Source organism: Dendrobates tinctorius, unplaced genomic scaffold, assembly GCF_039654945.1.
Source record: "Dendrobates tinctorius isolate UK_male_01 unplaced genomic scaffold, ASM3965494v1 ptg000138l, whole genome shotgun sequence".
NCBI classification, from domain to species: domain Eukaryota; kingdom Metazoa; phylum Chordata; class Amphibia; order Anura; family Dendrobatidae; genus Dendrobates; species Dendrobates tinctorius.
In genome coordinates this window covers 14,553,206-14,576,931 of record NW_027361806.1, presented here as the reverse complement: position 1 = coordinate 14,576,931, position 23,726 = coordinate 14,553,206, and the positions used below count along the sequence as shown (strand labels likewise).

General features: G+C 44.5%; 1 protein-coding gene across 4 annotated transcripts in view; it reads left to right on the top strand.

Annotated features, from left to right (window-relative positions):
* Positions 1 to 22,678, top strand: part of ITGB3BP (integrin subunit beta 3 binding protein) — a 36,918-nt gene extending 14,240 nt beyond the window's left edge. For 3 of the 4 annotated variants that reach the window (XM_073544672.1, XM_073544673.1, XM_073544670.1), the window contains exons 2-8: positions 8,513 to 8,555; positions 12,088 to 12,220; positions 13,910 to 13,982; positions 15,667 to 15,745; positions 18,267 to 18,360; positions 20,206 to 20,251; positions 20,969 to 22,678. In XM_073544672.1, coding sequence (XP_073400773.1) covers positions 8,513 to 8,555; positions 12,088 to 12,220; positions 13,910 to 13,982; positions 15,667 to 15,745; positions 18,267 to 18,360; positions 20,206 to 20,249 — 466 coding nt within the window. In that variant the 3' untranslated portion in view covers positions 20,250 to 20,251; positions 20,969 to 22,678. Of the gene's footprint in view, positions 1 to 8,512; positions 8,556 to 10,535; positions 10,659 to 12,087; positions 12,221 to 13,909; positions 13,983 to 15,666; positions 15,746 to 18,266; positions 18,361 to 20,205; positions 20,252 to 20,968 lie in introns of those variants that run through there. The other variant, XM_073544674.1, reaches the window with a different exon arrangement.
* The last annotated feature ends 1,048 nt before the right edge of the window (positions 22,679 to 23,726 follow it).

Below are 23,726 nucleotides of genomic sequence, written 5' to 3'. Positions count from 1 at the left end.
GAACCTATAAACTCAGTAGCACTGGACCCGAGGACTCCAGCGCTACAAAGCTACAGTGCTAACCACTGAGCCACCGTGTACAGTACTGATCCACTGTACTGGGTAACCAGATGATCCATGCCAGTTTGCTCTTTTGAGCATTTAAGGAGTAAGGTTTCTCCTTGTGGAGAGTGACATGCCAGGTGTGACATGCCAGTATGAGGGGACTTGCATGCTCCTCTGGGAATTAAATACGCAAATTGTCACTTCAGAGAGGAATAGGACTAGAACTCTATAGTGCCTCCTGTTAGAAGCAGCAATCCTACAAGTCATTATCGACTCTTTAATGAGTCTGGCGATATGACTTGGGATAAAATCAGAATCTCAATTTGCAGATATGGTGTTTCGGGGTATTGCCCCTCGTCAGCGCAAAGTATGAGATCTGATTTGGCTGGGTGAGGGGCTAAGACTGGGATCTAAGTGGTAAGGTCTCTCCTTGTGGAGAGTGACATGCCAGGTCTGACACACCAGTATGAGGAGGCTTATGCACCTTGCACTCCTTGTTTTTGGAGTGTTAATTGTTGTGAACTCATTTTCTGCTCCACCAGTTGAGAGTTCTCCTTCCGTTCTCCCTCTGGTGGTGACAGGAGGTAGTGAGGTTGGTTTAATTGGTAGTGATCTGCCACCTGATGAGGAGGATAACAATTGGATCTCTGGAGTATCAAACTGAATATGACAGCTGACTCCCTATCCTGGTGCTGGTGATTCAGTCTGCTTCTCAGTTCTTGGACTTCAGCTCTGTTCCAGTCTTCTCAAGTTAAGTTTGTTTTTGCTATTGTTCACACTTGCTCTTGTTGGTCAGTTCAGTTTCTTGTGTGATCAGCTTGCCCCTGCTGGGGTTGTGCTGAATTTCCACTCCTATTTATCTGTATTTGCCTTTTCATCCCTTATTAGATTGGCCTCTTTTTGCTCTGTCTCAGAATATTTCAGAGTGCTGATATAATGGGAGAAGTTTAGTGACTTCAGGGTTAATTTTGCTATCAGAAGTGTTGGACGTTATTTTGGTAGGGTTTTTAGCAGATTGCAGACAGTGTCTTTCCTTTCCTGTCCTTTCTAGTTAGTCGGGCCCCATCGTTTGCTCAGCCTATTTTTCTGCCTTTGTGTTTTCATCTTGTTTCACCGTCAATACATGTGGGGGGCTGTCTTTCCTTTGGGGTCTGCTCTGGGGCAGTTAGTTTTCCTCTTTTCCTGCTTTAGGCTTATGTAGCTCTCCGGTTGTGACGAGGCATCTAGGATCATCGTAGGTACGCTCCACGATTGCTGCTAGTTGTGTGGTAAGATCAGGAATCTGCATAGTTACCAACCTCTCTGGTTTTCTGAGACTTGGCTTGTGGTGTTTTTTCCTCCTCGGTGACCCATTCATAACAGTTAATGCTGTGATTGGTAGTGTTCTGGCGAGATTGCATGTGTAGCTGCCGGTGTCTTTAAGGGGAGGCCAGCACTCTGGCTGTAGTTTGGTGACCACTATTAATGGAGCATACAACAGTTCTCATTATTTAATGAACGGTGGTTCCAAAGCTTGCTTTTATCCTTAAGGCGCTCCGATCACGTATAAGGTTTTAGTTTATGATGTCGCCTTCGGTGCACAGTAGATCAGTAGGGGGCCGAGTCCACAGAACCACACAGTCTGTATAGAAGAGTGCAGCTCCTGAAGAAGTGAGCATCTAGATTGGTGTGCGGACCCACAAGCCCTTTACTGATCCCATTCACTGTTCTGTCATCTTTTGAGTGATCCTTGAGAATGTTGATCCATCTGCGTGTAGGAACAAACTTTGATCGTTAGGTCCACTTTAAAGAGGTTCTGCAGCTACATAACCCTGATAATTTTGCACTCTTCTCTGGCCACTGAAGATCTTATTGTATACTGTATGGGGCGCTCTCATACTTTGGGGTTATGCGCAGGCCTGTGGAGTTGAGGAGTCGGAGTCGGTGCTCATTTTGGTGGAGTTGGAGTCGGTATAAAATGGACCGACTCCGACTCCTAAAATATATAATAAATTGGGTACAGTAGCTCAGTGCAGAATGTGCTGAATATTTTTTTCATAGGAGTTTGGGAAAGTTATGAAATGTCCTATAAATGGCTGTTCTATTCCTGATCTAAGGCTACATTCACACACAGCGTTTTTCCTGTGTTTTTTGAGGATACGTTTTTCAGCTGCAAAAGCTGATCATCTTTTTAAAAAACTGCATCACCTGAAAGGTTTTTGAGCTCATAGATAATGTTTTCAACAGCAAAAGCAGACTAGAAATCTGCTCTATCTATCCATTTATCCATATCTGTCTATCCATATCGTATCTGTACCAAAAAGAATGAAAACCGGGTAGTACACCAATATATATTCTGTTCTATCTAAATATCTTGATTATTGGATCATAAAAATGATTAAATGTCTGAGGTTCACATTGTACTACAATAAATTTTTCACTTAAATATAAGCAATATGTGTGGGAGTCGGAGTCGGTGTAAGGGAAATTGAGGAGTCGGAGTCGCAGGTTTGGCTTACCGACTCCACAGCCCTGGTTATGCGGTAGTAGTAATAATCTGAACACACGAGTCTGGGCTGGTCTCCCTGCATCTCGGCACGGTCATTTCCTTCCAGCGCTGCAATGCCTCTCGCTGTCGGTATTCGGGCCTCATGTAATAAAATGCTAATGTCTGCTCTTTAGGTGACAGCTGTGAGATTGAAGGCATTATAAATATTCCGCTCTCCGTTCCGAGCTCTGCTATTAACAGCTGGGCATCCAGCTCGGGAACAGATTTTGGCAAGAGTGAGGGGGCGCCTGGCATGTCTCCCCCGGTGGATGGTGCAGCATGGCTACTTTAAGGGTCACCGACTTTCGATGCATCGGCACATCCATCTCTTTCCATCATAGAATCATAGAATCGTAGAGTTGGAAGGGACCTCCTGGGCCATCTGGTCCAACCCCCTGCTCAAAGCAGGATTCGCTAAATCATCCCAGTTAGATGTCTGTCCAGCCTCTGTTTGAAGACTTCCATTGAAGGAGAACTCACCACTTCTCGTGGCAGCCTGTTCCACTCATTGATCACTCTAACTGTCAAAAAGTTTTTTCTAATATCTAATCTGTGTCTCCTCCCATTCAGCTTCATCCCATTGCTTCTAGTCTTTCCTTGTGCAAATGAGAATAAAGTTGATCCTTCTACAATGTGACAGCCCTTTAGATATTTGTAGACAGCTATTAAGTCTCCTCTCAGTCTTCTCTTTTGCAAACTAAACATTCCCAAATCCTGCAACCTTTCCTCATAAGACAGGGTTTGCAGACCGGTCACCATTCTGGTCGCTCTTTTCTCAACTTGCTCCAGTTTGTTGATGTCTTTTTTAAAATGTGGTGCCCAAAATTGGACACAATATTCCAGATGAGGTCTGACCAAAGAGGAGTAGAGGGAAATAATTACTTCACGTGATCTAGACTGTATGCTTCTGTTAATACATCCTAGAATTGCATTTGCCTTTTTTGCTGCCGCATCACACTGTTGACTCATATTCAGTCTGTGATCTATTAGTATACCCAAGTCTTTTTCACATGTGCTGTCACTTAGCCCTATTCCTCCCATTCTATATATGCTTTTTTCATTTTTATTGCCCAGATGTAGTACTTTGCATTTCTCCCTGTTAAAAACCATTCTGTTAGTTGCTGCCCACTTCTCCAGTTTATTTAAATCTTTTTGAATCCTCTCTAGTATTAGCTATCCCTCCTAGCTTTGTGTCATCAGCAAATTTAATCAGTTTACCCTCAATTCCTTCATCTAAATCGTTGATAAAGATGTTGAACAATACAGGGCCCAGGACAGAGCCCTGTGGTACCCCACTTGAGACATTCTTCCAACTGGATATGCAGCCATTTACGACCACTCTTTGGGTCCGATCACTAAGCCAGTTATGAATCCACCTAACAGTTGCCTTGTCCATTCCATACTTAGTCATTTTTTCAATAAGGATTGTATGAGAGACTTTGTCAAATGCTTTGCTGAAGTCAAGATATACTATATCTACAGCATTTCCTTGATCCACCCAATCAGTAATACCATCATAGAAGGAAATTAAATTAGTCTGACATGTCTTATTAGTTACAAACCCATGCTGACTCTGTTTAATCACTTCATTCTTATCCAGGTATTGACATACATGTTGTTTAATAATTTGTTCAAAGATCTTTCCTGGTATAGAAGTCAGACTCACCGGCCTATAGTTGCCTGGGTCCACCTTCTTCCCCTTTTTGAAGATAGGAACAACATTTGCTCTTCTCCAGTCTTCTGGCACTTCTCCTGTTCTCCAAGAATTTTCAAAGATTATGGAGAGGGGTTCAAAAATTTCTTCTGCTATCTCCTTCAGTACTCTGGGGTGTAATTCATCTGGACCTGGAGACTTGAATACATTTAGGTTAGCTAAGTGTTTCCTCACTATCTTTCTGTTTATAGATATCCTGGATTCTTCTATTCCCTTAATAGGACAGTGAATAACAGTTGATGTTACATTTCCTTTCTGAGAGAAAACAGATGCAAAATAGGAATTTAAAAGTTCAGCCTTCTCAACATCCTGTCTTACCATTTCATCATTTTCATCCTGTAAAAATCCTATAGCATCTTTGACTTTTCTTTTACTTTTGCCATATCCCCAAAATCCTTTATTATTGCTTTTGACATCTCTTGCAAGCCTCAATTCATTTTCAGCTTTAGATAATCTGATTTGTGCCTTGCAGGTTCTGCAGACAGCATTATATTCTTCTTTAGATATGCCTCCTTCTTTCCATTTTATAAACATTTCTTGCTTCCTTTTTAGCATGTGCTTAAGCTCTGTGTTCATCCATCCTGGTTTCCTTAAATGCTTCCTATTCTTCCCTCTTTTCGGAATTGTTAACAACTGTGCTTTGAGAATTTCATTTTTCAAGATTTCCCATCCTTCCTGGACATTTTTGTCTTTAAGGATATCCAGCCATTGGATCCCTCCAATTCTCTTTCTGAATCCCTTAAAATCTGCCTTTCTGAAATCTAACCTTGACGTCTGAGTCTTCACAGGTCTTCCGCCTCTAGTTATCCAAAATTCTAAAATAGCATGGTCGCTACCTCCTAGGGTCCCAGCCACTTTTACCTCCTCAACCATTTCCTCCCTGTTTATAAGGATTAGATCCAAGGTAGCAGTTCCCCTTGTTTTCTCCCCTACCTTTTGGAAGATAAAGTTGTCAGCAAGAGAGGATAAGAATTTCCTTGACCTGTTAGTTTTGCCTGAGAGAGATTCCCAACAAATATCTGGATAGTTGAAATCTCCCATGACAACTATGTCATATTTTTTGGAGAACTTGGCCATTTGATGCATAAAGAGTTCATCCATATCTTCAGCTTGCACAGGCGGCCTGTAGTAAATGCCTACAATGGTGTCCTTTCCATTGTTCTGTCCTTGTATTCTTACCCAAACAGTTTCCACAGAACTCCCAGTCTCTGAAGCTTCAATCTCTGTGCAGATATACGCGTTTCTAACATACAATGCGACACCCCCTCCTCGTTTATCAAGTCTGTTTCTTGAAAATAAGTTGTATCCTTCTAGTCTTGTATTCCAATCATGTGTATTGTCCCACCAAGTTTCAGTGATTCCAATGACATCATATTTCTTTTCCTGTGTTAGTAGTTCCAATTCTCCTTGTTTGTTGCCCATGCTTTGTGCATTAGTATAGAAACATTTTAGTTTGTGATTGGTTTCTCTTTCTCCAATATTTTTTTTAATTAGATTCTTTCGTCTTTGTTCTTCCTTTCCACTTCTAATAGCAGAGTTCTCAGTAGCATTTGTCAGGTGTATGGCTTTTTCTGGTCTTTTGCTTCCCTTCCCATGTTGTTCTAGTTTAAAGCTCTCCTTACAAGTGTAGCAAGGCGACTTCCAAATACCTGCTTTCCAGTCTTCGTAAGGTGCACCCCATCTCTAGCAAGTAGTCCATCGTATAAGTAGTTCACTCCGTGATCCAGAAATCCAAATCGTTGCTGACGGCACCATCGACGTAGCCAGTTGTTCACCTGCAGAATCTTATTCCACCTCCTTGTTCCATGGCCATCCACTGGGAGGATGGAAGAGAAGACCACCTGCGCTCCCAGTTCTTTCACTTTCTTGCCTAAGTCTTCAAAGTCTCTGCAGATGGTTTCCAGGTCGTTTCTTGCGGTGTCATTTGTCCCCACATGTAGTAGCAGGAATGGGTAGTCATCTGTAGGTCTGAAGAGTCCTGATATCCTGTCAGACACATCTTTAATTTTTGCACCTGGAAGACAGCACATTTCTCTTGAAGTTATATCCGGTCTGCAGATAGCGGCCTCTGTTCCTCTCAACAGGGAATCCCCCATGACCACCACTCTCCGTTTCTTCTTCACAACATTTTTCTTTCTCCATCCAGGAGGACTCTGAAGGCGTACAAGGTTGCTGTTTGTTGGCAAAGTCTTATCCTGATGTATTTCTTCATCGTTTTCCTGCGTGAGAGCCTGGTACTGGTTTCTGAGCAGTATGGGTGCTGACTGCCTCCTGCTTCTCTGGGTCACATGTCTCCAATCCTCTGTTTCTTCAGGTGCACTTCGAATTTCTTCTCTTTCTGTAACATGAAGAGATAATTCTGCTCTGTCCAAGAACTCTTCACCTTCCTTAATGATCTTCAACGTAGCTAACCTCTCTTCGAGATTTTGCAACTTTTCCTCCAACAGGGTCACAAGCTTGCATTTGTGGCATGTGAAGTTTGGCTTTTCCACTGGTAAATCTGTGAACATGTAGCAAGAATCTCCCAGAGATAACTTTGCCTTCAGTCTTTTTGAAAGCTTTTTGCAAGACAAGCGTTTACCTGACTGTCTGCAGCGGTGTCCATCGTGTTGTGGAAAGATCTGCAACTTTATAATATTCTTTCCGTTTTTAAGATCTCTTCTTGTTGTCAGTGACTGGGAACATTGTCATTTATTTCTGGATCATCAACATTTGCACATTTTACCTGCACTGTAACACTGTAGCAACTATGGGGACAGGAGAGAGATTAGAGCTAATAATGTATCTGACAGATGATTGGATACAATTTGTAGCCAGTCATTAGATTTGTTCTGTTTTCAGCCTTTATTGTTTCCATTCACCTACTGCAAGCATTGATCTTCAGAATGGCAGGAGAGAACTCTTTCACCCTTTCAATTTATTTTAAGGGGGATGTCTAGGACTTGGGTCATAAATACGAGATTGGGTGAGGTCTCACACCCTCACCTCTCGGCAGTGTATCCACACCTGGTACCGTCTGTTCTTGGTCCTTTTGCATCTCCGCTTCTATCGAAATGAATGGCAGCTGCAAACATCCAGACGCCATACCCCCACCACCAATCTGATACTGACCTCCTATCCTCAGGTCGGGTCATCAATATCTGTGATAAGCTGTTTCCGGACGGGACGATACTCATTGATCAATCGGGTTGAGATCTGTGGGGGAAACGCGGCAATATGTGTTCAATTTCCCTGTAGCTCCCCCACAGCAGAAAGGAAGTATTACACATGGTCCATTCTTATCAGTAACCATCTATGTAATTTATGATTTTATCCGATCCTCAGGAGCAAGAAATCTATTGATTATAATGAATTGTGGGGTGGGGGACCCTCAAACATAAATGTGTAACGATCTACGTGATTTTTTTTTTTTTTTTTTTTTCTCCTCTACTTATGTGCTCCCGCCAAAAGGGGGTTCTGCGTCCCTTCATATGGAATAAGACCCCTTGGAGATATTTAGCAGGTACCTTGGTAGCTTTTAAACCTGGCCGAATGGAGACTCCCGCCACCTGTTCGCCCCTCACATATTTCACTGAGAAGCTGCCACCCTTTTCCCACCGGGAAACACTTTCTTTTCTTTTTTTTTTAATTTTATTTATCTACTCTGCTGTTTTACACTGGGTGGTTTTGGTTGTGGTGGTTTTTTTTTTTTTTTGTGTGTGACTGACTTTCTGAGCAGGTAGAACTGCACACGCCTGGAAAATATCCTACATTCTGTGCAAGGTTTTATATCTTCTGATTCATGCACAATAAAAGGAAAATCTGATACTCCACCAATTGTTTGCACTGAATTGCAGTCCCCATAGAGAAGCTCCTATTATTAAGGTCCAGCCCTCTTCATCCTGAATAAAGAGACGTGTCCATGTACAGCAGCCCTGCGGAGAAACCTTCCTTCTGTTAGCAGATTGACGTTACAGCACGCCGTAAAGTGAGAAATTCAGAGATCTAGAAAGGGAGACTGTAGGTGGGCACTGAGGCTGGCACTGTTATGGGGGTCTTGCTCCTCGGGCTGGCACTGTTGGGCAGTGGTGGCGAGGCTAGCCCTGGTAACCCGCAATGAGAAGGAGGTGTCTTTATTTTTTAGTCTTTTGATATTTCTCATTATCGCTCAGTTTCGATAAGTAGCAGATTTCTTTCAGTCCTTCTTCCGTTTATCCTAACTCCATTTTTTTTCCTTTCGTTTCCAGAGCCAAACGATCCCTAGGTCTGGAAGCGTCAGAGACCAACAAGGTGCGTCCATAATGGTGCAGGGTATATTTAAGGGTTAATGCTATAATTGCCTCCGTCAGTACCGGTGTAGATTTAGTGGCTTGACATAGCAAACATAGCCTCATCACGGGGGGGGGGGGGTGGCCTGGTGTGAGGGCTGTCGACAGGACGCCCCCCCCCCCCCCCCGTAATAATGCAGCAGACAAGGGTATTTTCGTGCGGCCCCGTAGTCATTTTCCATGCGTTAGAAGTTGGGGGGGGGTCATCCGTCCGCTCTGAGCGGTGTAATTGCAGCCGTCTTGTCATCGACCACCACTCCAAACAATATGGAATAATGATAATGTTACATCCAGCATATTAGGAGCGCGCGAGCGGGAGATGGAAACCAGACAGACATTTTTCTGCGGAGAACATAATTGTTTACCTCGGCTAATCTGCTATAATTAAGCCGTAAAAATACCACTGCTTCTATAAATGATGCCGCCATTACCATCGTATAAAATACAGCTCAACTATAACTGTTATGTTTGCGGATCCCCGTCACAAGCGGCGACGTTGTGCCAAATGGATCGGCCGCAATGCCAAATGCATCATGATATACTAGATGATGGCGCTCTCGTGCCAGCGCCGGGTGTTAGCCTGGATAATAATGGTGGCATTCGAGGTGTATAGCTGGACATCGCTGTCTGGCGCCAGCACGCTCCATCTTCTTGAGACTTGTAATGTACAGTATATAGTTCCTAAAGGAGCCCTGTCACTAAGACTGAACCCCACAGATCTCGCTCCCCTTGCCTGCAATAGTATATGTGACAGAGCCGTCCTACAGACGAAACCTCCGCCCAACTGTAGAAACGCAAATATACCCCTCCTCTCCGAGCCAATGAGCCGAGCCAAGAAGGGTCATGTGACTGTTACCGCCTCCCGGACTCTGAGTTTCATCACTTAAAGGGGGTTGTAGCAAGTTTAGAAGTTATCCCCTATCCATGGCAGAGGTAATACCTTCCTGATCTCTGGGGGTCTGACCACTGGGACCCTCACCTATCAGAACAACCATGGAGCGGTGTCCAATCACGCATGCCGCCTCTCCATTCATTCATTATGGGAGTGCTGAAGAGCAGCTGCACTCAGATATCTCCAGCGGCCCCAAAGAGAATGAATGGAGCAGGAGTTGTGCGTAATTGGTGAGGGTCCCAGTGGTTGGACCCCCAAAGATCAGGAAGTTATCCCTCATCCCATAGAAAGGGGCTTATTACCAAACCGGGTCCAACCTCTTTATAAAAAAAGTAAATAAAAGCTTGTACACAAAAAGAACTTTGCTTCGGTCGCCATTGGTGGTTTTGCATCAGGTTTTGTGTTTTTGCAGGACGAGCTGTAGTGTTTTTTTTTTTTTGTTTGTTTTATACCCTATAAGTTTCTATCTTTTCATTCCATTTTTTTTTTTTTTTTTTGTTTGGGGGGGGGGGGGGGGGGGGACGAGTGATATATAGAGTGTGCCCCCTCCATACAGGACAGGCACTCATCAGCCATACACATATGGCAAATGTCATGAAGTCGTTAACCCCTTCGCACCCGAGCCTGTTTTTGCCTTCGTGACCGGGCCAATTTTTTCAATTCTGACCAGTGTCACTTTATGAGGTCATAACTCTAGAACGCTTCAACGGATTCTACTGATTCTGACATTGTTTTCTCATGACGTATTGTACTTCATGATGGTGGTAAATTTTTTTAGATATGATCTGCGCTTATTTGTTAAAAAAAAATCAAAATTTGGTGAAAATTTAAAAAATGTTGCAATTTTCAAACTTTTTTAATTTTTATGCCCTTAAATCAGAGAGTGATATCGCCCAAAATAGTTAATAAATAACATTTCCCACATGTCTACTTTACATCTGCACAATTTTGGAAACATAATTTTTTTTTTTTTTTTTTAGGAAGTTATAAGGGTTAAAAGTTGACCAGTGATTTCTCATTTTTACAACACCTTTTTTTTTTAGGGACCACATCACATTTGAAGCCACTTTGAGGGGTCAATATGACAGAAAATACCCAAAAGTGACACCATTCTAAAAACTGCACCTCTCAATGTACTCAAAACCACATTCAAGAAGTTTATTAACCCTTCAGGTGCTTCACATGAATGAATGGAATATGGAAGGAAAAAATAAACATTTAACTTTTTTCACAAACATTTTACTTCAAAACCATTTTTTTTTTATTTTCACAAGTGTAAAAAGAGAAAATGAACCACAAAATTTTTTTGTGCAATTTCTCCCGAATACGCCAATACCCCGTATGTGGGGCTAAACCACTGTTTGAGCACACGGCAGAGCTCAGAACGGAAGGAGCGCTGTTTGACTTTTTCAATGCAGAATTGGCTGGAATTGAGATCGGATGCCATGTCGCATTTGGAGAGCTCCTGATGTACCTAAACAGTGGAAACCCCCTACAAGTGACCCCATTTTGGAAATTAGACCCCCCCAAGGGACTTATCTAGATGTGTGGTGAGCACTTTGAACCCCCAAGTGTTTCACTAAAGTTTATAATGTAGAGCCGTGAAAATAAAAAAAACATTTTTTTTCCACAAAAATGATCTTTTAGCCTCCAATTTTTATTTTCACAATGGTAACAGGAGAAATTGGACCCCAAAAGTTGTCCAATTTGTCCCGAGTACGCTGACACCCCATATGTGGGAGAAAACTACTGTTTGGGCACACGGTGGGGCTCGGAAGGGAAGTAGTGACGTTCTAAAATGCAGACTTTGATGGAATGGTCTGCGGGTGTCATGTCGCGTTTGCAGAGCCCCTAATGTACCTAAACAGTGGAAACCCCCAATTCTAATTCCAACGCTAACCCCAACACACCCCTAACCCTAATCTCAGCCCTAACCATAACCCTAACCACAAACCTAACACCAACACACCCATAACCTTAATCCCAGCCCTAGCCCTAACCTGTGTACCTGCTTTTTTTTTCCTTACTTTTTTTTATTTTTGTGACAAGATCGCTGCCCTGCGATCTGACTCATAGAAACGCGACTTCTCCTCTGATCTCACAATGACAGATGATCAGAGGTGAATCAGCGTTACTGTGTGACAAGATCACTGCCTGGCACAGCTATGCCAGGCAGCGATCAGCTGTGCCAGGCAGCGATCTAGTCACACAGTAACGCTGCTTCACCTCTGATCATCTGTTAGTGTTAGATCAGAGGAGAAGCCGCGTTACAATGAGTGAGATCGCCGGGAAACAAGCAGCTTTCCCAGCGATCGCTCCCATTGGCTGCTGTGACGCTGACGTCATCAGGACCTGAACCAATCAGGTCTCGATGACGTCGGGGGTCCCAGCATGCATTGTGCACCGGGATCCCCGCGTTGTAAGGTATGTGGGGGTCCCGGGGGGCACAAAACCGCCGACAGTAGATAAACGTCGGCGCTGCACAAAGCCCAGCAAGCGCCAACATTTATCTACTGTGGGCGGTCGGGAAGAGGTTAAACTAAGGAGGAGGGGGGGGATTATGGTGAATGACTTGTCCTTCACATATGTCTCTTACCTGCAGAATGAAACATCAAGAGTTAATGCAGGTCATAACCCCAGCCATTACTCCCCAGTTACTGGGACCCGTCAAATGAGCCCCTCATCCACCTCCAAACAACGAGCAGCGGCAGATGCTGAGGAGCGAAAAACACAAAGTAAGTCAAGGTCAAACGTACACTGATTGCACCAGCAGAATAGTGAGTGCAGCTCTGGAGTATAATACAGGATGTAACTCAGGATCAGTAATGTATGTACACAGTGACTGCACCAGCAGAATAGTGAGTGCAGCTCTGGGGTATAATACAGGATGTAACTCAGGATCAGTAATGTAATGTATGTACACAGTGACTGCACCAGCAGAATAGTGAGTGCAGCTCTGGGGTATAATACAGGATGTAACTCAGGATCAATAAGGTAATGTATGTACACAGCGACTGCACCAGCAGAATAGTGAGTGCAGCTCTGGAGTATAATACAGGATGTAACTCAGGATCAGTAATGTAATGTATGTACACAGTGACTGCACCAGCAGAATAGTGAGTGCAGCTCTGGAGTATAATACAGGATGTAACTCAGGATCAGTAATGTAATGTATGTACACAGTGACTGCACCAGCAGAATAGTGAGTGCAGCTCTGGAGTATAATACAGGATGTAACTCAGGATCAATAATGTAATGTATGTACACAGTGACTGCACCAGCAGAATAGTGAGTGCAGCTCTGGATTATAATACAGGATGTAACTCAGGATCAGTAATGTAATGTATGTACACAGTGACTGCACCAGCAGAATAGTGAGTGCAGCTCTGGAGTATAATACAGGAGGTAACTCAGGATCAATAATGTAATGTATGTACACAGTGACTGCACCAGCAGAATAGTGAGTGCAGCTCTGGAGTATAATACAGGATGTAACTCAGGATCAGTAATGTAATGTGTGTACACAGTGACTGCACCAGCAGAATAGTGAGTGCAGCTCTGGGGTATAATACAGGATGTAACTCAGGATCAGTAATGTAATGTGTGTACACAGTGACTGCACCAGCAGAATAGTGAGTGCAGCTCTGGGGTATAATAATTGATAATTTGGCAGTATCGGGGATAAGCTGATGTTCCTCTTTGTTTATTGCTATATACTTGTATATAGCTCACTTTAGAGAGACCCGTTTTGAAAGTCAGACATTGGCGCACAATCAGTATTCGGGCAGCGTGTGGCGAGCGGGGGCGCCAGTAATGTAAAGTGTAAATGATATTGGTTTTAATAAACTTTGTTCAGGCTGCGTGTTTAACTGTTCTTCTCCGTCTGAGCTCATCAGTCTGTAAGTCATGCCTCAGAGATGTCTGATTACTTTTCTTAAGTGCACCCATGGATTTCGCCCGAATCTCATTTTCTGGCTGCAGACGGTCGTTAGTGCTGCAAAGCATGGACGCTGCGGAGGAGAGAAGCGGTGGCACAATTCGCTATAATGATGGCAGCTTCTGCCTCCTGTCCTGTCTGTACATTTAGACATGTTATCCCTTTGTCATTGGTCTGCAGCAGCATGGGAGCTCCTGAACTTTGTGAGTTGTTCCCAGGACATGCTGGGACTAGTAGTAGTAGACATTCATGAGTATCTGGAGCCAATGGCGAGTGGGTAAGTATGTGTAATGTGTGTATGGCTCCATTTTCCTATTCGAAGGCCTATGGAAACAGTACGGTATACACCGGAGGCTTTTCTGTGTAACGCCTCAGTCCGTGTACAGACACATATTCCACATGTGTCATTGCATATGTCTTATTTTGTTTATTACCGAAGAAAATAAAAAATAATGCCTGTGATTTAGTCCCCAAATATGTTTTGCAGATGACTCCAATCCCAAGGCTGCAGAACCTGAAACGTCCAGCAGAGGGCAGAGCTCTCCAGAAGAAAACACACAGTAAGTTGATAAATGGGGAGATTTTCAGGTCACCAGACCCCGATCCCTCCTCAACTAGAGGAACTTCAGATGATCTGACATTTTGGAAACTCCTTCTTTTTATTTTTTTTTCCCCCGTTTGGGGGGGACCCCCTTCCTTTAGATGGGCTCCTGCAATGACCAGCTTGTACTTCTCTGCCTCTGGGTATGGGTATATTTAGACATTTCTATTTTGAAATTGTGCCCCCCCCCCCCCCCCCCCCCCAAGAAGAACAGCAATAACTTACACTCCTTGATTTCCGGTCTGAGTCCTATATTTCTGTGTTTACATCTCTCTTGCCACAAAGCCCTTATGGGGGGGGGGTCTCCATCCACTGTGGAACGTTCGGTAACTCGAGCTCTGGGGTATACCCTCCATATTGGACTTGATGATTTATAATTTTGGTGCAAATTCAGGCTGCATTAAAGCCAAGGGGGGAATTTATCGTCCACTGAACACCTGTTCTGTAACACAAGTCAGGTGTGAATTATGACGTAGATCTCAGTTTGTTGTACACAGACATCCCCACCCCAAAAGAACCCACAAACACTGTCCCCGAGGCCATCGATCTACACGGGCAACGAGGGGAGGGACAAGTATTTAAACATCACTCGGAATGAGCCACCATTGAAGCATATAGCATTCTGCAGCGTAAGATAACACAGATTCAGCTATTCCGTGTGAACTTTCCAGCCCCGAGGCAATCTACATCTTGTATAATACGGCAACGCTGACATTTCCTCTCTTGGCAGACATCTGTTGCAGCCACGGGAATGCAGTAAACAGCAACTTAAGTGCCTGGTAAATGCCACTTGTAATCAGTCCTTCTGTGGGATCAGAATGGGAGGATCGGCCGCTTCAGTTTCCAGCCTTCAAGATCCATTTACAACTTAATACTGTTATTCTTATTGTAAGAGATGCAGGGGAGGGATCCTCGGGACGGCCGGTTAAAGGGACGCAGTCACTCGGAGAAATCGCCTTCTTACATCCAGACACTGTGACACCCCCCCCCCCCCCCCCGTGTCAGGACGCTCCGAGCCGCTCATCGTCTAGAGGATCAATCCCCACTCAGCAACCAATCAGCGTTCAATGAGAAACCACATTTTGTTGTGTTTTTTTTTTTTTTTCTTAACAAAATTGTGTTTATATTTAAAAAGTTCCAAAGATCCACAATATATATGGAAACCTAGAAAGTTTGAGGAATGTAATAAGTTTGTTTTCTATTGCAATCCTGGTTATCTGAAATCTTAAATTTAAAATCTCACACTTCTTCTTACCCCAGAATAAAGACCCCCGCCCCCCCCCATACAGAGTAGGTAGCTGTCTACCCAACACACAGGAATGATTGGCTGGGCAGAGCGCTCCGGCGATCTTTGGAGTGGGGGCCGCAGAGCGCTCCGGTGGCCTCTTTGAGGGCAGAGTCGGGAGCCCTCCCCCATCACCACCCTTTTCGACCGATATCGATGGGTTTCACTGGCATTAGTCTTCTGTATGGGGAACTTTTATAAACTGATTACCCCAAGTCCAGTTATCCTCAATCCAATGGATCAGGGGATAGCTTGTTTGTGAATATCCCTTTAAGATGCATTGTAACAGTTTAAAAAGGAAAAAAATGCAAATGTGGACCCTGATTTAAATGGAAATTTTTCTGACTTTTTATTTCAGAATTTTGAACCTGTTTTCACAAGTTGAAGATTCGCTGAATGAGTTCTTGGAAATGAGGCAACACCTATCAGACTTACAGGTTGGTGCAGTGCGAGCTCGTGTCGTCTATGAGAAGGCATCAGTCGCTTGGTTGGGTGAATTTAAGACCATACCAGTTTAGTTTATGGACCGTCACGTCTGCAAAGTCCCACACTTGTTACCACAGGACACTCGGGTTTAGAAACTAAAATCTGGAAAATTTATTTCATACTATTTATTAAGCCAATGGTGCAAGGAGTTTCGGCAACAGGAGGCGGGCGGCAGCTTGTTCCCGGCAGGCGGTCGGCAGCTTCGGTCCAGCGGGTAAAGGCCATGAGTGGGTTACAGGGCAGGAAACCTGGGCCCTGAATTGGAAGCTCAGTAGCTATCAGGGGGATCCAGTGCCCCTCTGGCTGCAGACTGTAAAGCCCCCAATGGACAATAGATGGCTGTCGGCTGGTCATTTGGTCACCATCAATCTCGTTGCTCCTGAGAGCCACCGCCGGACTTCCCTGGTGGGTTATCTCAGGGACAATAATAGGATGTGACTGTGCAAAATTTGAAATGCCGGATCCTTCTCTTCCCCCATCATCACGTGTTGGGGGCTCCCATACACCTTAGGGCCCCGTTACATGTAACAATGTCCCAGCGATCCCACCGACGATCCGACGTGGATGGCATCGCTGGGACATAGTTAGGCTGATCGCTGGTGACCTGTCACATAGACTCAACAGCGATCAGGACCAGCGAGAAAGCTGGTATCCAACGTAAACAGCAGGTTTCTAAGAGCCGCACGGCACCTAGATACCTGCTGTTTACATTGGAAACCAGCATGCAGCGTCGCTGATCGTTGCTCTCCCGCTGCCACACGCAAGCGATGCGCGCTGGCCAGCGGGAGACCAACGATCAAAAAATGGCCCAAGACGATCCTGCACGATCAGCGATACCCGGCAGGGGGGCCGGTCGCTGATCCCCGTCACACACAGAGAGCGCTGATGAGATCGCTGTGGCGTCACAAAATCAGCGATCTCGCTGTGTGTGACGGGGCCTTTAGACTGTCAGCCAAGCCCCATGATATCGGTGTGTTTGGCCGACGTTTGTCTAATATGTATGGGGGGGCCTTTAGACTCTAGGCCTTTTTTGGTGGGTGATTTGTTAGCTACATCATGACTTATTCCCTAGTCACATCCAGAGCTGCATGCGCAATTCCGTTGACCGCTAAATTAAATCTCGTCACTTTGCTGAAGGATCTGGTCCTGAAAGTTTAGTTGTATGGAGGGAAATGTAGTTTAAAGGGATGAAAGCCAATTCCTTTTAGTCCGTGGCTCCGCAGTGATCGGCCGATCAACGCAGCTCCTGCTCCCGGCACACTAGCTATGGAAGCCACAGCCAAGTAGTCAGGGTGGCGCAGGCGGATGGGCCACTCGCATAGCGGGTGCTGCAGGGAGATCTGTATTTCAGCATTTTCCCCGCAGCTTTGGATGTGAGTGGAGAACACGACATGATGTAACTTACAGTAAGTACATGGAGGCATTTCCTGAGTTACTCGATGTTCACAGGCCTCTCCGAGTTGCCTGCAATGTGCAGCGGGCGGCAGTAAGCGCAGCGTCGGCAGCTCGGTGACTTTGTGCTCCGACATATGTCCTTCTGTTTACCCAATTTAGGAGGAAGCTGGTTTAATGCGTCTTAGCTGTGAGCGACACATGCTGTGACATTTACAGCAGCCGCCAGCACGTGTGTATGAATTTCACGTGTGACACTTCCACCGCTCACTGGGTGGTTTGTACATTTTTACGTCTGGGGCCCGGGGAAAAATATTTACGCAGTGTGAAATCTGCTCTGTTCCCTGAAGATTAGCACTTGTTACCGAGTGGATGAACTCGAGGCCTCGCAGAAAAAGCCCCAGATCACCAGGGTGGGGAGTAACACACTGGACTTGGAGGGAAAAAAATCTCCCAAAGGGAAGAGGGACGACGGGGGAGAGAAGGTTCTCCAAGATCTAATTTTTTATTTTTATTTATTTTTATTTTTTTTTTAATTCTATGGTTAGTAACCTCACCATGGCCTGCATCTCCTTGTGACCCGGCGCTGGCATTTATGTAGAATTATATACTATTGATACATTTTTTTACACCTTGAAGATGAGGATTTTTTTTTTTTTTTTTTTTTTTTAATAAAGGTTACTTTGCAATAAAAATTCAGTTTTGCGAGTATGTACAGCTATCAACCAATTTTATATCCTGTTTTTTTTAATTTATTTAAATAGTAAAAGAAAAAAAAATGCCATCATATTCCGTAGTGCTAAACGGCATCAACATCATCACAGTCTATATCCGTATGCTTTTGGAGTGTGGGAGGAAACCGGGAGAACCTACATGGACAAGGGCAGAACAAGCAAACTCTGCGCACCTCATGTCATACTAAACAAATATTTTTCTTTTATGTATCTGAGCATTCTATTACACTCCATTCGCACCCCCCCAATAATGCTGTTCTCTTTTGGCTGGGATTGCCATCGTTTTCATTACTGGAACTGCAGAGAGGCAACAGCAATGTGATTGTCATGTTCTTTCCTTTCCTAGGCTGCAGAGGGCAGCAGAGAGCTGGGAAACCTCTTTGGATTGGATTCCGGAACGTTGGATCTTGAATCCGAGATGCAGAAAACGAAAGTTCTGAGTAAGAGCCAAAAAGAAAACCTTCCTCCACAATTCACGAGACCTCTGTATGGGCTAGAAAAACATTTTAAAGGTCGGGGAGAAAATAGAGGTCTGGGGTTAGGAAGCCGCCATACCTGTGTTTGGGGGAAAGGTGACTCTAGCAGCGTCCTCAATAAAATGGGAGTTTTAGTAATGAAAACCTCAGGGGTGCGACTGTCTGGCACCAAAGGTGGAGAAAAGGGGAAAAACTGTCCTAGGGACATTTCGATGACCGCCTGGATTGGTGTCAGCTGCTGTTCCTTCAGTCGTCTATGTCTTGTGTTCAAAAACTGCTGCTCCTTAAGATCCGAATTGTGACCTTAAACAGCCGCCGTTTAGTGTCCCGACCCAAACTGTATGGGCAGAAAAATTGTTGACACTATCGTTATGCACCCATAAAGCGTGCATCTTGTCAGACACACATTCCCTGGTTACACAGAGGATGTACTGGCGAAAATAAGCTGACAAACTAGCGGTTTGTGTTCATTGGCTGATCACAGCTTCTTTACACAGGGTGATGATCTAAAGCCAGAATTGCTGCTCTGCCTCGCCGGGGCCCTCGAGGGCGGCTCTGCCTCGCCGGGGCCCTCGAGGGCGGCTCTGCCTCGCCGGGGCCCTCGAGGGCGGCTCTGTATATATCTTACTACTGTAGAATAAGATGTCCATGCAGGACAATCTGGGTGGCAGCTTCACAAAAGTTATAGTGAACCCTTTTAAAGGGGTTTTCCATTACTTTAATAAGATTATTTGGGGGAGAGTTGTACCTTGGGCTGACTTGCTCTATGGTGCAAGTAGTCATGGACATATGAGGTGATCCATCAGAACTGAGATCCGTCTTGTTGGTCTCCATTTTTTTCGTTACTCATATACACAAAGGAGCTTTCTCATCACTCGGTCATGTGAGGCCCCGGAGGAAGATGCAGGAAAGATTTACATTTCTGTGTCCAATTATCTGTGGAAAAGTTCATTTGTCCTTCATTCCTGAATATCATCCGGGGCAGCGAGATTTCATGGCCCTCGGCACGTTTCCTATTTGTAGGGTCCACATAGAACTCATTACACATTATGTCCTCGTTGTGCGAGTTTCTGCCGCTTGCTCAAATCTTGAAACTTGTTTTTTTACTCCATAAGTTTTTGGATTATTTCGAAAATATAATTTTATTGCGCCTACAGCCAGGCCTTTCTAATATTTAAAAAAAAAAAAACAAACAAAAAAAAAAAAAACCTTTTTTAAAATTTTCTTTTTATTACCACAAAATGATGTATATAGAGATGTGGCAGAGTGGAGTTTATCATTAAAAAGCTTCTTCTGTACTCAGTGTATGTAAATAAGCTAAAAAATCTATATTTAGTGATGTGTTTTATATACAAGTAGTTGATACAAGCTTCAAATTCTCCACATGTAGACATTCATGATAAGGTTGTGTCTGCAGCCACCACTAGGGGGAGCTCCCTGTATACAGACATACATGATAAGATCCTGTCTGCAGTCACCACTAGGGGGAGCTCCCTGTATACAGACATACATGATAAGATCCTGTCTGCAGTCACCGCTAGGGGGAGCTCCCTGTATGCAGAGATATGCAATTGTAATATCCCCATCCATTGTCACAGATTGTGACCTTTGTGTCTCGAGTCTCCTTTTTATTTTCTGCATGCCATGGGTGTAGAAGAATTAACCTAAGTGTATTGTACTTTTTCTATAATAGATACTGTGCCCCTATTAGTCCTACAGTTACCGTGCCGCTTCTGTCCTGCTTGTAACATGCTGAGCAGTTTGCCTGGAGGATGAGACGTTGTGTAATTATTTGTATTTTTTCTTTAGTTTGCAAATTGAGGAAAAGAAAGAAGCGTCAGCGCGTCGGCTGAAAGTGAGTGAGTGCACCGAATGTTATTGCACCCTGCCCCCCCTTCTTGATAGAGTGCCAAGACGTTCTTCTGGGTTTCTTTAGCATTATAGCAACCCCTTTAAAGAGGTTATCCAGTACTTCAATATTGATGTGCTATCCTCAGGATATAGGTCAGAAATGATGGGATATGTGGTGGCCCGGCACTCTCACTGATCATCAGGTATAAGTACGGCACTGGTCGGATGTACAGAGTGTATGGAGATGGGATAGCACAGCGCCGTACACTGTGTAGTGGCCATTTTGGGGTACTGCAGCACATCTCCCATTCACTTCAGTAGGAGCTGAGCTGCAGTACCAGGGAACGGCCACTACATGGTGCACAGCGCTGTCCTGCCTGGGTTCACTCTTATATCTGGAGCAGCAGTTGATCGCTGGTGGTGCAGACTGTCGCACCCCCTCCTAAGTCCCGTGTCACCAACTATCATGTATTGAAATAACCATCCCACCATAACAAAAAAAAAAGTTTAGTTTTTTTTTTTTTTTTAAGGGGTTGGGAAAAAAAAACCTTAAACTGTCTTTTAAAGTGGTAGTTCCAGTGTATTTCTGCAGCCTGTGCTTAAAGGGATATTACCATTTTGTAAAGTGATGGCTTATCAGTAGCGCTCGCCGTCATTTATGATTGGGGGCTTCCACATCTTCTCATCAGTCACATATTTTTGTTTTTTCCCCCTTGTCCAGGTGGCGCTTTGTTCCTTTTCACTACCGGTGGATTATACTTCTCTCTCACAGGACAGTTAGCCCCAGGAGGGCGGCGTGCAGACGGTCCCGGTGCATCAGATGAAGAGTCCGCTTACTGCAGAACATTCAGGTGTTTAAAAACAAAAAAATGTACTCCCTGACTACTTCTATAAATCTGATATTTATGCGACCATTATCAAGATCTCTGCTGACTGTGACTGTGAAAACTGAGGCCTGACCCTGCTAACAGCGGAGCGTTGTGTCCCGTCCAGAAAATGCTCCGCGACCTAAACAGTTTGGACGGATACATTTATCCTGCCCTGACACATTGTAGCAGTTTTGGGAACTTTTTTTTTATTCTGATTGTAGAATTTTTGTGATTTTTGGGGACTGCCATCTTGCATTCCAGTAACCACAGTTAGGCTAATTTCACATTAGCGTTAATTTGCGCAGCGTCTACACATGTTTACGCCAAAAACGCATGCTCACGAAAACGCAAACGCATGTCCGTGCGCACGCCTGCGTTCCCATAGACTGTAATGCGTTATTTTGTCGCATTCCGTGCGCAAGTGTCTTTTTGACGCCTTTCGGTGGACCCAAAAATGTAACAGGTTGCGTCTGGCGCACACCTTTGAAAAAACGCATGCGCACGAAAACGCATACAAACGCGTGACCATGCCCCCCCATGTTAAACATAGGTGCGCATGGACACGCACAATGCGCTGCGCAAAAAAACGCTAATGTGAAACCAGCCTTACAGGTTTGTTTTACGGCACATGCATCAGTCTAATCTCCGGCTGCGGGACCCTCGCCCTATGTGGGCGACTAGCTGCACAGTTTGTACCATTTTACCCTTGTCGCTCTGATCGTTGCTTTTTCTGAGCTTTAACCATTTCCGTTTCTCTGCTCTGAAAATACTTTTCCCTGCTGAATGCAAGAAATGTCCTGCTGCTCTCACCTGCTTGTCATCTGAAAATACAAGCCCCCTGCCCCACGGGACCACCTGTCACCAGCGCACAGTCAGCACAGCCATTTTATGGAAGCTGGAGTTGTTTTTGAAAATGCAACTTGCAGATTCAGTTTTATCTAATGAGGCATGATTGGTTTCTGTTCATTGACAGCATGCGCAGATCTTAAAAATGCAGAATTTAAAACGCAGGAACGACACCAGTGAGTCCTGACCCAAGACCTTTCACAGCTGGGAGGTCGCTACATTTGCATCCAGACCAGTCAATCCTCTGTGAGACAAATCTCTCTAATGTCCTGATGGCTTGTTGATGTTTGTCTGCACTGATACTTTGTAACAAACTCTCATCTGTGAGAAGTATTATGTCAGGATGGTCTTTCGGCTTCAAAATGTAATCAGAAAGCATCTATTCATTGACGGCATGCAGAGCTAAGGAACTAACTGCACAAAGGTGCACATGTAGTAATGGGTTTAAGCCATTTTGGGGGGTTACAGTAAGTCACAATTTTATCAAGCGGGGACACTAGGTCTGGCCACAAGGGCGCATGCACGATCGCAATATTTTAGACATATAAAATGAAAAATAGAAAATGATGCAAATATATAGCTGCTGGAGCAGATGTTATTTTCTCATGACTCAAATTTAAGGCATCTGTTACACCCTAGCACAACTTTGTTTTATTTGCTTTGAGTTAAGCAACTTTTATAAATGACTTTCATTAAAAGTGTCCCGTTATGCCGCAGTCTGAATCCTTTTTATTTAGCTGAGTGATACAGGAAAAAATGTTATAAATCAATCAGAGCTCCAACTTCGGGTTCTAGTGCTCTGTCTTCTACCTCTCAGTTCTCTCAGAGGTTGAGATGGCAGCAGTGAGGGAAGGGATATATACACAGACTTATAAAAGGTGGAGAGGAGGGAAAGCATGTACAGTCTTGGAGAGCAGAGAAAATGGGCTGTAAATAAGGAGGAAAGAAGATAAAAGCTGTGCGATACATTATCTCATTTAACACAGCAGCACCCTGGATACACACACAGCTCACGTCCAGGCTATATTACGGAGAAAACGCACAAACCTCACATCCAGCCTATGTAACTGGGAGAGACGCACAGACGTCACATCCAGCCTATATTACTGGGAGAGACGCACAGACCTCACATCCAGCTTATATTACTGGGAGAGACGCACAGAGCTCACATCCAGCCTATATTACTGGGAGATGCATAGACCTCACATCCAACCTATATTACTGGGAGAGACACACAGAGCTCGCATCCAGCCTATATTACTGGGAGAGACGCACAGAGCTCGCATCCAGCCTATATTACTGGGAGAGACGCACAGAGCTCGCATCCAGCCTATATTACTGGGAGAGACGCACAGAGCTCGCATCCAGCCTATATTACTGGGAGAGACGCACAGAGCTCACATCCAACCTATATTACTGGGAGAGATGCATAGACCTCACATCCAACCTATATTACTGGGAGAGACACAGAGCTCGCATCCAGCCTATAGTAATGGGAGAGACGCACAGAGCTCGCATCCAGCCTATATTACTGGGAGAGACGCACAGAGCTCGCATCCAGCCTATATTACTGGGAGAGACGCACAGAGCTCACATCCAACCTATATTACTGGGAGAGACACACAGACCTCACATCCAGCCTATATTACTGAGAGAAAAGCACAAACCTCACATCCCGTCTATATTACTGGGAGAGAGACACAGACCTCAATTCCAGCCTATATTACTGGGAGAGAGAGAGCTCACATCTGTCCCATATTACTG